The 11,250-nt window shown below is 34.6% G+C and overlaps 1 protein-coding gene across 1 annotated transcript; it reads right to left on the bottom strand.

Moving 5' to 3' along the window:
* Window positions 1–268: 268 nt before the first annotated feature.
* Window positions 269–1,020, bottom strand: LOC149381058 (18.5 kDa class I heat shock protein-like). The gene has a single exon (XM_089630439.1). It carries the CDS (start codon window positions 900–902, stop codon window positions 432–434), a length of 471 nt encoding a protein of 156 aa, XP_089486565.1. The 5' UTR covers window positions 903–1,020; the 3' UTR covers window positions 269–431.
* Between the last annotated feature and the right edge of the window lie 10,230 nt (window positions 1,021–11,250).

Raw genomic sequence — 11,250 nt, 5'->3', positions numbered from 1 at the left:
TAACAAGTGAGAGCAGCTTGCCGTCAAACCTTGCACTGCAAAAAAAAATTGCATATCCCTTAAAGTTAATCCTAAATTATATAATTTTGACTGATATCACGACATTTTTTATTTTATATATGCATTTACCAGTCGCAAGAAAGAAGCGAGGCGAGTTCAAAGGTTTTTATCTTTATGGCCTCGTGATATTATTATTCAATTTTAATTTTTAATTAAATTATTGCAGAAAAGAATGAGAATGAGACCGATGGCTAAACGCTATGGCCAATTTTGATCGGTGTAATTTTAGAAGATAAAGGAAGTCTTATATAACGAGAACCGAGTGCGAAACACAACTCAATATTACAACACTTTACTCAATACTTTTCATGAAACCAGACACACTCATTACACCTCAAACAAACGCGAATTCAACCATTCTAACGGCAATTTTAACCAGAGATCTCAATGGACTTCACATCAGGCTTCTTGACCTCTGTTTTCGGGACCGTAACGGTCAGAACTCCGTTCTCCATGGAAGCTTTGATCTCCTCCATCTTCGCGTTCTCCGGAAGCCTGAACCGCCTCTGGAACTTTCCGCTGCTGCGCTCCACGCGATGCCACGTGTCGGTCTTCTCTTCCTTCTCGAAGTTTCTCTCTCCGCTGATGTGAAGCACGCGATCGTCTTCAACCTCGACTTTGACCTCCTCTTTCTTCAGCCCCGGCAGATCCGCCCGGAACTCGTGAGCCTCCGGAGTCTCTTTCCAGTCCACGCGAGCGTTCACCATCGCCGAATTCTCGCGGGAAAGCTCCGGAAAATTGGCAGCCAAAGGGAAGTCCCTGAATGGGTCCCACACGTCGAGTGAGAACGGGTCGACGGTGCTGGATCGTCGGCCGCGGAAGAAGCTTGGAATCAGAGACATTTCTGGATCGGAATTAGACGATAGAAAGGAAAGAAAATCTGCTTTAGAGAGTATTTTTGTGTGACTTAAGAGAGATGTTGCTTTGTGCAAATTTTGTGTTGATACACACAAGGAATTGTTGAGCTATATATAATCCCGGACTGAAGTTTCTGGTGAGTTCTACACGCGGGAGTATAGACTAGAGAGTTCTACACTAATCATGGCCTCTCTCTCTATTTAGGGACCCTCTATTTATGGGCCGATGTGTTGCTTATTCCGTAAGCCCGACCCAAAACAATTGTGTATATGTGTGTGTTTTTAAGATATTAGCCGGGTACCCACACTTGAGCTTAATTTCTAAAATTGAACCCAAAATTTTGCTTCCAAAACTAACCATATTTTTTGCGCATTCTCTAATCTCTAGTTTGCTCTCATCGTGCATTCTATATTTGTGGGTAAAAAAAATGGAGCTTGCAGCACTTTTCCTTTTTTTTTTTCCCTTCTATATAAAACTAGTTGAAAAAACGCGCTATGCGCGAGTCAGCAATATTTAAAAAAAAAAAAATTAAAAAGAAAAATATGTAAAATAAAGTAAGTTTAGACTTGTATTAAATATAATATACATAAAAAAATTATACAAAATATATTGATAACAGAGGGAGGAAAAAAATTAATATACATACAAAAATTATACAAAATATATTTATGAAAGAAGGAAAAAAAATTCAAAATCGGAAGTAAAAAAAGAATCAAAATCGGAAGGGAAAAAAAAAATGGTTCCACGTGTCGCTGCCCAGCGGCACCAGAATTCAAGTTGAAATAAAAATATATACAAAATATATTGATGAGAGAGGGGAAAAAAATTAAAGGTCGGGAAAAAAAATAAACGATAACATATGTTATTGATATAGTATAATATAGTATTAGTATTATGATTATAATATACATAAAAAAAACATACAAAATATATTGATGTTTGGAAGGGAAAAAAAATCAAAATTGGAAAGCAAAAAAAAAAATCAAAATCGGAAGTAAAAAAAAAATCAAAATCGGAAGTAAAAAAAAAATCAAAATTGGAAGGAAAAAAAAATGGCTTCAACGTGTCGCTGCCTGGCGGACCAAGATTCAAGTTCGAAAAAAATATATATACAAAATATATTGATGAGAGAGGGAAAAAAATTACAAGGTCGGAAAAAAATAAATGATAATATATGTTATTGATATAGTATAATATATTATTAATAATTATGATTATAATATACATAAAAAATATAAAAAAAATCAAATTGGAAAGAAAAAAATCAAAATCGGAAGTAAAAAAAAATCAAAATCGGAAGGGGAAAAAAAATGGATTCCACGTGTCGTTGCCTGGCGACACCAGGATTCAAGTTGAAATAAAAATATATACAAAATATATTGATGAGAGAGGGGAAAAAAAATTAAAGATCGGGAAAAAAAATGATAATATATGTTAAAAAAAATTAGACAAAATATATTGATATTTGGAAGGGAAAAAAAATTCAAAATTGGAAAAAAAAACAAAAAAAAACAAAAAAAAACAAAAAAAACAAACAAACAAACAAACAAACCGGAAGGTTCCCTAAAAAAAACAAAAAACAACCGGAAGGCTCCCTAAAAAAAAAAAAAAAAAGAGAGCCACGTGTCGGCCCCTGGTGCCGCCACGTGGCGGCACCAGGATAAAAGTTAGAGAGGCATTGTCTCTTATTAACTATGTTATGGATTATTGAATTTTCTACCAGTGTATTTTTTTTCACCTGATAAAATTGTCTAATTAATTCTCTAATACTAATTGCACTTGTTCCCTTCTTCATCCTCCAATAAATTGTATAGATATATTTTATATCATGTATATTAATGTTATTGAGTATTTTTTACATAACGGTAAAGATTTTTGTCACGAGTCTCACGACTCACGACTCCCCAACAAAAGTAATAAACCCTAAAAACTGTTTAAAATTGTTCCACTTTTCACACAATGTGTGGATCGTCAAAAGTCGGCATCGTGTCAAATGACAAATATACGTAAACTTGACCGAAATACCCTAACACCCTCTCTCTCTCTCTCTCTCTCTCTCTCTCTCTCAATCACCGCACTCAACCGCATATCACCACTGACCACATGCGCTCCTAGTTTCGCAATCGACTCGGTCTTCTAAAGTGCTTTTTCTTATTTTTTAATCTCTTTTATTAAAGTGTACTTGTTGAGTTTATTATTGATATGACGAGTAAATTTGCCCGCGCGTCGCTGCGGGTTAAATGAACAAAAAATTACTTTCAATTTTGTCTACAAATATTATAATAGTGATTTTATTATAATAGATAAATATTATATAAATCGTATATATTAATTACATTTTTAGACTGTTTGATGCCAATTATCATGTCAACAGTTTGTTGGAAAGTATTGTATTTTCTATCACCATAATTAATTTACTTATAATGATGTAAATTCAACTCGAGAATATCGTATGAGTTGAATCTATGTTGGATAATATAATGCAAAAGATGAACCAGCAAGAAGAATATAATTAGGTTATCTCCACCCCAACTAAAAAAATTTAACAATGAGTCACTCTGAGCTTGAATCATGTTTCGGCATTTGTAATATCTGCTCGGCGACCTTTGTAAAGAAGGCCTCCATAATGACTCTATTATAGTGGGTGCTCTCGCTATGAACTTAGGAAAAATTCTTCAATATATTATAGTCACTCGCATCCCATTGGGGACGTACATCCTAGCTGCTACTCTTGCTGGCCTCAAATTTAAACTTCCCCCTTCATTCACATGGCATTTCGTCTATTTTATAAGGTTGGCTTAGGACCGCAGTTCCAACAATCCAATCAATCCAACTTGGGACACAAGCTTCGTCTGGCTCCTCATATCAATGAGGAAACCCAACTTGTGTCTTAGTCTGATCTGCTTGTGGCTCTAGGATTTCAAAGCTCGAGAAATCCCTCACAACTCGATTCGAGGGCGCCAATCCTAGCTTCCTATTTACTTATGGGAGGTGGCCCTCCATTTTGGAAAATTTTCAATCATGTCTCAAGTAACACATCTTAACGTACCACAAAAATGCGCGATGAGATTGAGATCCTTAAAAATTAGTGTTTCAAGTCACATTACGGACAGGTGCGAGCTATGAACAATTGGGTTCTCAATGCCACAAGTATGGCTCCATAAATCAATTAGGTGATGATGGAAACAAGGTGAACTTTGTTCATATGACTATTCATTGGTGTTTGCATAAAAAAATATCAAAAATGTGTCTCCCGCACTATGAGCAAATCAGTTATCTGAAAAGTGCATGTAATTTCCTTTAAGATTACTATCAAGGAGCTCACCTAGACGAGGATAAGAAAGACGTCGAATATTGTCGCTCCTTTGCAAAGCATTTCTCGATGATGGCCATGGAGTAGTTTTCCTCAATTACTATCATATTGTGTGGAACTCGATACATCAAATGTGGAACAGCCTTGCAAAGAAGTCTAAACATGTCCATCCATAATTTAATGATGTGCTTCCGAAAGTCACTAAAATTAGTGACGCCAAAACGTCTCTGGAAACCGGACCGCAACACACGTGTCAATATTTTTGGAGAATATGGTCGGGAATCGTCCGGCCACTACAGATTATGAATTGCATAGCTCGTTAATATCGGCGATTCACGAGGAAGAGCAAGTTATCTTGGCTAAAAATTATGAAGCAACTCAAACTGCTCAGAAATAGTTGGAAGTCCACCCCCTGTCAAGACCTTGTAATTTGACACCTTATCAACGAAGAGATCATCAAGAGGAAACTAGTGTTACAAGTAGTGATATTCACTAGTACAAAATATAGCATCAGGTGCGACTTTTTTCGCACCTGAAAGTACTTTCAGGTGCGACTTTAGATGCGACAAAGTCGCACCCGAAAGTTCGCACCTGATAATCCTATACTCTCTCTCTCTCTCTCTCTCTTTCACTTCTGATCTCCCTCTACCTCTCTCTTCTGCGTTTTTTTTTCCTTGTTCTCTTATCATCTGGTGGTCCTTGTTTTTAAAACTGAATGAAAAAATGAGGGGGAGAATTGGCCCGGTTAAAATTTTAAACAATCAGGTGCGACTTTGTCGCACCTGATAGTAATTTTAAACTATCAGATGCGACTAGTCGCACCTGATACTCAAAAGCAAAAAAAAAATTTAGCGAAATTTTTTATACTTCGGGTTGAGAATCTGGTGCGACTAGTCGCACCCGAAAGTCATTTAGATGCGACTTTTAGGTGCGACTAGTCGCACCTGATAGTCATGCGCATCAGAAAACCAAATTTGTAGTAGTGATTTATAAGAAGAACCGCAAAGGATCAACCCCAAAGTCTAACGTGCGGGCCAGCGATCCAGAAGCGTGGTTGACCACCGCAGATTGTCCAAGTGTAAAAGACTTGCCTCTAAATTTGCTAGTGACAACCTAAAGAGAACGATTCACAATTTAGAAGTGGACATTTCTCAAATAATGAGCAACACTGTATGAGGATAAAACTCCGCCACCTCCTACTCAAAAGAAGTGAATTTAGTTCACAGTGAACTCCATCAAAAAGATCAAATATTTCGAGCCGGCTTCCGTGGAAAATTCCCTGCTTTTTACACTCGTTATTTGAGACCCTATATCACCTCTTTTGAGGTCTATTAATCGAGAAATAGGTTTGATTATACATCTTTATGATATAATAGCTAGGGCATCCTCCAGATAATTCAAATAAAAGAGGAGACCAAACAGATTAAGAAGACCACCAATTTATGAAAATTACTTGAGCCATAGGTCTTGTCATTTTTATTATAAGAATGTCTCATTTATTCTGAAAATACTTCATCTTTTTAGTTTTTTGACATACCTCTTTTAATTTTTACAAGTTTTATTAGACTTATCTCTTTTAATTTTTAAAGGTTTAGTTCAACTTTTATTGGTTTTTGCATTTTCATTAAAAAAAAATGTCAGCAAAATTATATGAAAATAAAACGAGGTATTTATAGAAAAAAATTGAGATATTCAAAGAATCGACGTCTTCAAACGAGATATCTGTGTACGCTAATCACATTCGAGTAGCCCGTTGCAGTTTCCTTATATATCTCTATGTTTTATTTTGATAAACGTGCCATAATATATCTCATGAAGCAAATACGGCAGCTAAAAATTTAGTTTGACAGTGGTAATTAACTTGGTCTCTAATAGTAAGACACAGATTCCAAGTCTCATAAACTGCATAAATGCATACCGTTTTACCAATAATGTCATATGCACTTACATTATTAATATATAATGTATATTATATAATCTTGGTCAATAATGGTGCTTTAAAAAAAAGTCCGTTAGCATGTGCACAGTATATCCGTCTCTTCTTAACTACTATACAACACAAAACACGAGAAGAATAGTGCGACTTATGAGAAGAAGAAAAAATGAAAGTAGCTTGACTTATGAAGACGAAGTCGAATGATCGTATTGCTCTTATACTAGAGTCTTCTACACTAATCACGCGCTCTCTCAATGGGCCGAGTGCTGACGATGGCGATCTTTTGAAATCCCAAAGATTCATGAACTTTCTATAATCGTCTAAGATAAGACTAGAGAATCATTTTGTGAATTTCTCGAAATATGAAGGCCACTTACATAAGTATAGGAAACTTGAGTTTCCAAAGCTCCATATACCTTAGGACTCTTTAAAAAAATCAAATTTTTGACAATTCAAGAGTATAAGAGTTTGACTTCTTAAAGAATCCAAAGTAAAATTAGATTTACAAATGTGATAACATATATGAAGCTTGGAAACTTAAATTTTCTTATCCGAACAAAAATTTAATGTATAGTAAAAAAGTTTAAACTTAAACAACAATCCATTTTCAATTGTAAACAATGGAACATATAGATAATAATAAACATTTACCCATAGAATATAAACAACAAAGTGATAAATGCAAAATATGAGATTTTCTCATTTCAAAAGTTAGATGAATATTACTCTCCAATAATTTAGTTTGAGTGACACTATCGTTTGTTTGTAAGGTCTCTTCCTACGTAAAAATATGGGTAAGTTCTCGTAAACACAATTTGCAATTTTTTGTAATCTGAATTCAAAATCTTCAATGTAATCAAATATATCGTAATTTGAATTTTTTGCTTGTGTGCCAATTTTTTTTTATTCGTTGCATTTTAATCATCTGCTTGTATCGTAATGTCGAAGAAAACAGAAATTCGATAAAAATAATAAAGAAAATAAAAAAGAAGAAGACGAAGAAAAATATAAATTAGATTGATCGTTACTTGTTAGAAAAATATAATTGAGGACGGCAGAGGCAAATTCATTCTACGTTTGTTTCTATTAAAAAAAAAAAAAAAACACACACACACACACCCCAACATTTTCCTATATAATTATATGATAAGGGTGGCTTTAATAATCTTTATATATACCATCAAGTTCATGTCTAACGATTTCATTTTAATCGTGCTTTTAAAAATAATTGTTGAAACTAAATTCGATCATTTATTGATCGAATGAAATTTAGATCCTAATCCAATCCTTTTTTATCCATACCCGTTTAAATCAAGCCATTAATTATTCATGTTAAAATATTTATTATTGTTTTAATCATTTTTAGACATTTTTATTGTTGGACTAAGCTCGGGCCCAGAGAGTAATCTCAAGGGCCAAATATATCATGACCATCAAGCATCAGATCGTCCACGGCTGCGACGTCTTGATAGGTGCGTTAATCACGCGTAAACTCCTATCTCCCGAGCTTAAATCCAACGAGTTCTCAAGGATTTTGATTATCTCTAGAGTGTTTTTGATGAATTTTCAGGTCTATATGGGTTTTACTAGTGTTTGGGGTCTCAACATGGAAAAATATGCTAATCGGAGTCAAAACGGAGCAAAAACGAAGAAAAGAAGTGTCAAAAACATTTTTTTACAACTCCGCGCGCCGCGAGGTCCATTTCGCGCGCCGCGCGGAGTGGGAAGTCTGAAGCCAAAACCACAGAGTCTTCCGCGCGAACCGCGCGGAAGCGAAATGAAGGACCGCGCGGCGCGCAGGGTGAAGCGCGCGGCGCGCGGTCATTCTGACAGGCCTCGTTCATTTCGATTTTTGTAGCGAATCTCAGCCATTGGATGAGATTGGAAGGCTTAGATTGCTCCGAAAACAAGTCCACTAAACCCTAAAAAGACCAATACTTAAGGAGGAAGTGAGAGCTAAGGGTTTTAGAGTGTGCTATGAAGAACAACTTTTCATTTCTCTTAGTTTTTATTAGTTTTTCCAGAAAATTTCCAGCAGTTGTTCAAACTTTGTAGCTCAAATTTGAAGACAAGGAATTAAGTTGCTGAGTTCTACCATTGCTACGACTTTAAAATAGTGTTCTATCCTCTAATCCCTATCTCTTACTTTTTTTATTCAAGTATGATGTCTTTTGTTTCATTGTTCTTGTGTTCATCTTTATGTATGTTCATTGTCATAGTCAGCATTATGAACTAATTTCATGTAGGGCTATGGTGTAGTGGGTTCATTATGATGTAGGATTCAAGATATTAGAATTGTTAGGTTGTTGTTTTTCTCATCACTTTTTGCTTAATCCACAACTATGCTTAATGCTTGTATGAATGTCATGAACTCATACTTGTTTTATATTCAACTCTAATACTTGAGAAAGATTAGGTTGTCGTGTTTTTGTGTGGGTTACTAGAATTCATTCCTAGGCTAGATATAGCTAGGTTGTTCTAGACTCATGATAATATTCTTGTTCTTTAATGCTAGTCGTGCTCGTTAGGAGTTGAGATCGAGAGATGATATTCCGGTATCGGTTTAGGTTGTTCGATGCTTGAGAGAGATCTATAAATTCGATTAAAGTGAGTATGAGTAGTGAAAAGTGTGAATTTCAATAGCTTATTTCTTTTCTTAATTTTGCGAATCCAAGTTGTTTTGTGAACCCATGAACCATAGTCCTTCCCTTTATCCAATAGAAATTTTGTGCATCAAGTTATTTAATTTTGTGACGTGTTAGTTAAATTTTGTGACAACAATCTTATCAAATATATTTAGTTCTATATTAGCTTGTGAATCTTGAATCTTCAATTTAGCTAGTCCTCGTGGGATCGACTCGTTCTTACGATTTATTACTATTGCGACCACGTGCACTTGCGTGTGCGAGAAAATTCGCAACACGTCTCATCTTAAATCAACTAAATCTTATAAATAAAAACATATAGAAAAGCGGGAACTAAATAGAATACAATCAAACATATGATATCATGAGTGAGGAAAATAACATACATACAGCTAGTTTACTGAAAATCCAAATAAATTCTTTGTTTTTAGTTTACAAACTTTGAGTCTTATAGCGAACCACATACATAAGTTCATACCTTATTTTATATATATAGGCTATGGCTATGAAGCATAGGTAGCAATAAAGGTTTTACAAAATATTTTTAAAATAGACTCATCTTCGATTCGTGAAACTCCATCTAGCTCATAAGTCGAGGTATACATGTACGGTCTTAGTCTTCAACTAATTCTAATACATTCTTATGTGACATGCAAACAAACACATAAGAATGCATAATAGAGCAACATATGAAGCTAGAGATCTTATGCTAACTCTAGAGTGTGACTACAATTTGTGAACATACTCTACCTCTAAACTTGCCACTTTGCAATGTCGTTATCCTCCTCCTACAGCTAACACCCTTCAAGACAACAAGAAGCCAGCCTCAGATCTCGAGCAACAGTCTCTTGGCGACTTTGAGTGTTTTAAATATATAATTATTTTGTTAATAAAAATATAGATAATTTTATTCAATTGATGAATGAGTATTGAATTGATAAATTTTGTGTTTAATATCGGACATCTTATTGAGTTAATGTTAAATCCAATTTTTTTTCTTTATCTAGGGTTTCTAAGAATTTAGGTTTGTGCTTATTAAAACTCTTGAGTTCTTGTGTTTGGTTTTGAATCTCAAAATGTTTTGTGAGTTGTTTTGCCTTCGATCAAATATGAGATTGAGCACGAGTTCACGATGAAAAATGTGGATTATTTGATTTTGATTATGGATGAATGATACATAGTTATGGACAAAGCTCATATTAATTGGAGTATTGCTTGAGTCTTTGTTATAGTTAATTTTTGGATTTCATATTTGAGGCCCCTTTTATGTGGAATTGATATTGTGTTCGGTTTGAAATTACAACAAGTTAGTAAACAAGACGAGGCTATATGATGGTATTCATTACGAGTGAGATTTGGCGAGAGATTTTTGTGAAAGGAAATGAAGAAATTAGAGTTCAAGCTCGTGAGTTTACCTTAGGCAGTCACGCATCTAGATAGTTCACCTTCAAAGACTTTATAATTTTCGTGTTTGTTTTTGTATCGATGTTTCAATTATGCAATTTTTTATCATACTTTTACTTATGTTATCGAAACCCGGTCCCATTTAAAATTGTCAAATCGAAAAACTTGGATTTTAGGATTTCCACGTCTATTGCTATGATTAGATCTCTATAATCTATAATTTATATGAAGTCTTTAAATTCCTTATTTGGTGTTTATGCTTGTTTGGGATAAGCTTTTTTTTAGCATCATGTTTTATGGTACGAGACTATCGGATTCTTGACCAGGGAACTAAACTCTTGTATTATGTAAATATGAGCTAAGTTCTTGAGCCCGAAGCCCAGTATCTCTAGCAACAAGCCCAAGTCTCTTCAAGCTCTTCAAACTCAGTTGTCTAGCATATCACTAAAGGCATATTCTAATCCGCTCAACTTGGTAGTCTTTCTTCAAACAGTTTTGGTGACTGCGAGGGCGAGCATCGAGAATAGGCCGCAAGAAGTTTCCTATTAACCAAGAGAGTAAGATGTTTTATTTGCGTCTTATACGTTCCTAAGAAAGACTAAGTGAAAGCTTTGAAAACTGACACACTAATAAGATTAAGCTTCCAACCATCCTTCTCGCTCCATATTCCATTCAAATTTTGTTTTATTACGATTCTGCACATATGTTGCCCATATTTTGCCTCAAAAATTCAATAGCATACTTAAATTTAGGTAACATATATATCAAGTCAAACAAAAAGAAACTAGGTAACACATATATCAAGTCAAACAAAAAAATACGTGACCATATAGTTTCATAACTTAAAAACAACATAAGCCAACCTGATATACTTGAGCAGCTAGATATAATACATGCAAAAGTAAAATTTATAATAGATATTAAATGTTATCTTCTGATTAACAAACATTATATTACACTAGGACAAAAATCGCCATCTGGTGCGACGGATGTCGCACCAAATATGTCAAAAGTCGCACCTCATAGTTTATTAG

The sequence above is a fragment of the Urtica dioica genome, chromosome 11 (assembly GCF_054948205.1).
Source record: "Urtica dioica subsp. dioica isolate 48M chromosome 11, U.dioica_male_clone48M_v1_H2, whole genome shotgun sequence".
In the NCBI taxonomy this organism is placed as follows: Eukaryota; Viridiplantae; Streptophyta; class Magnoliopsida; order Rosales; family Urticaceae; genus Urtica; species Urtica dioica.
The sequence above is the reverse complement of the archived record's forward strand: the minus strand, read 5'-3'. Positions and strand labels throughout refer to the sequence as shown.

Coding starts and splice junctions, on each gene's coding strand:
- LOC149381058 (XM_089630439.1), bottom strand. CDS start 902: ATGTCTCTGATTCCAAGCTTCTTCCGCGGCCGACGATCCAGCACCGTC.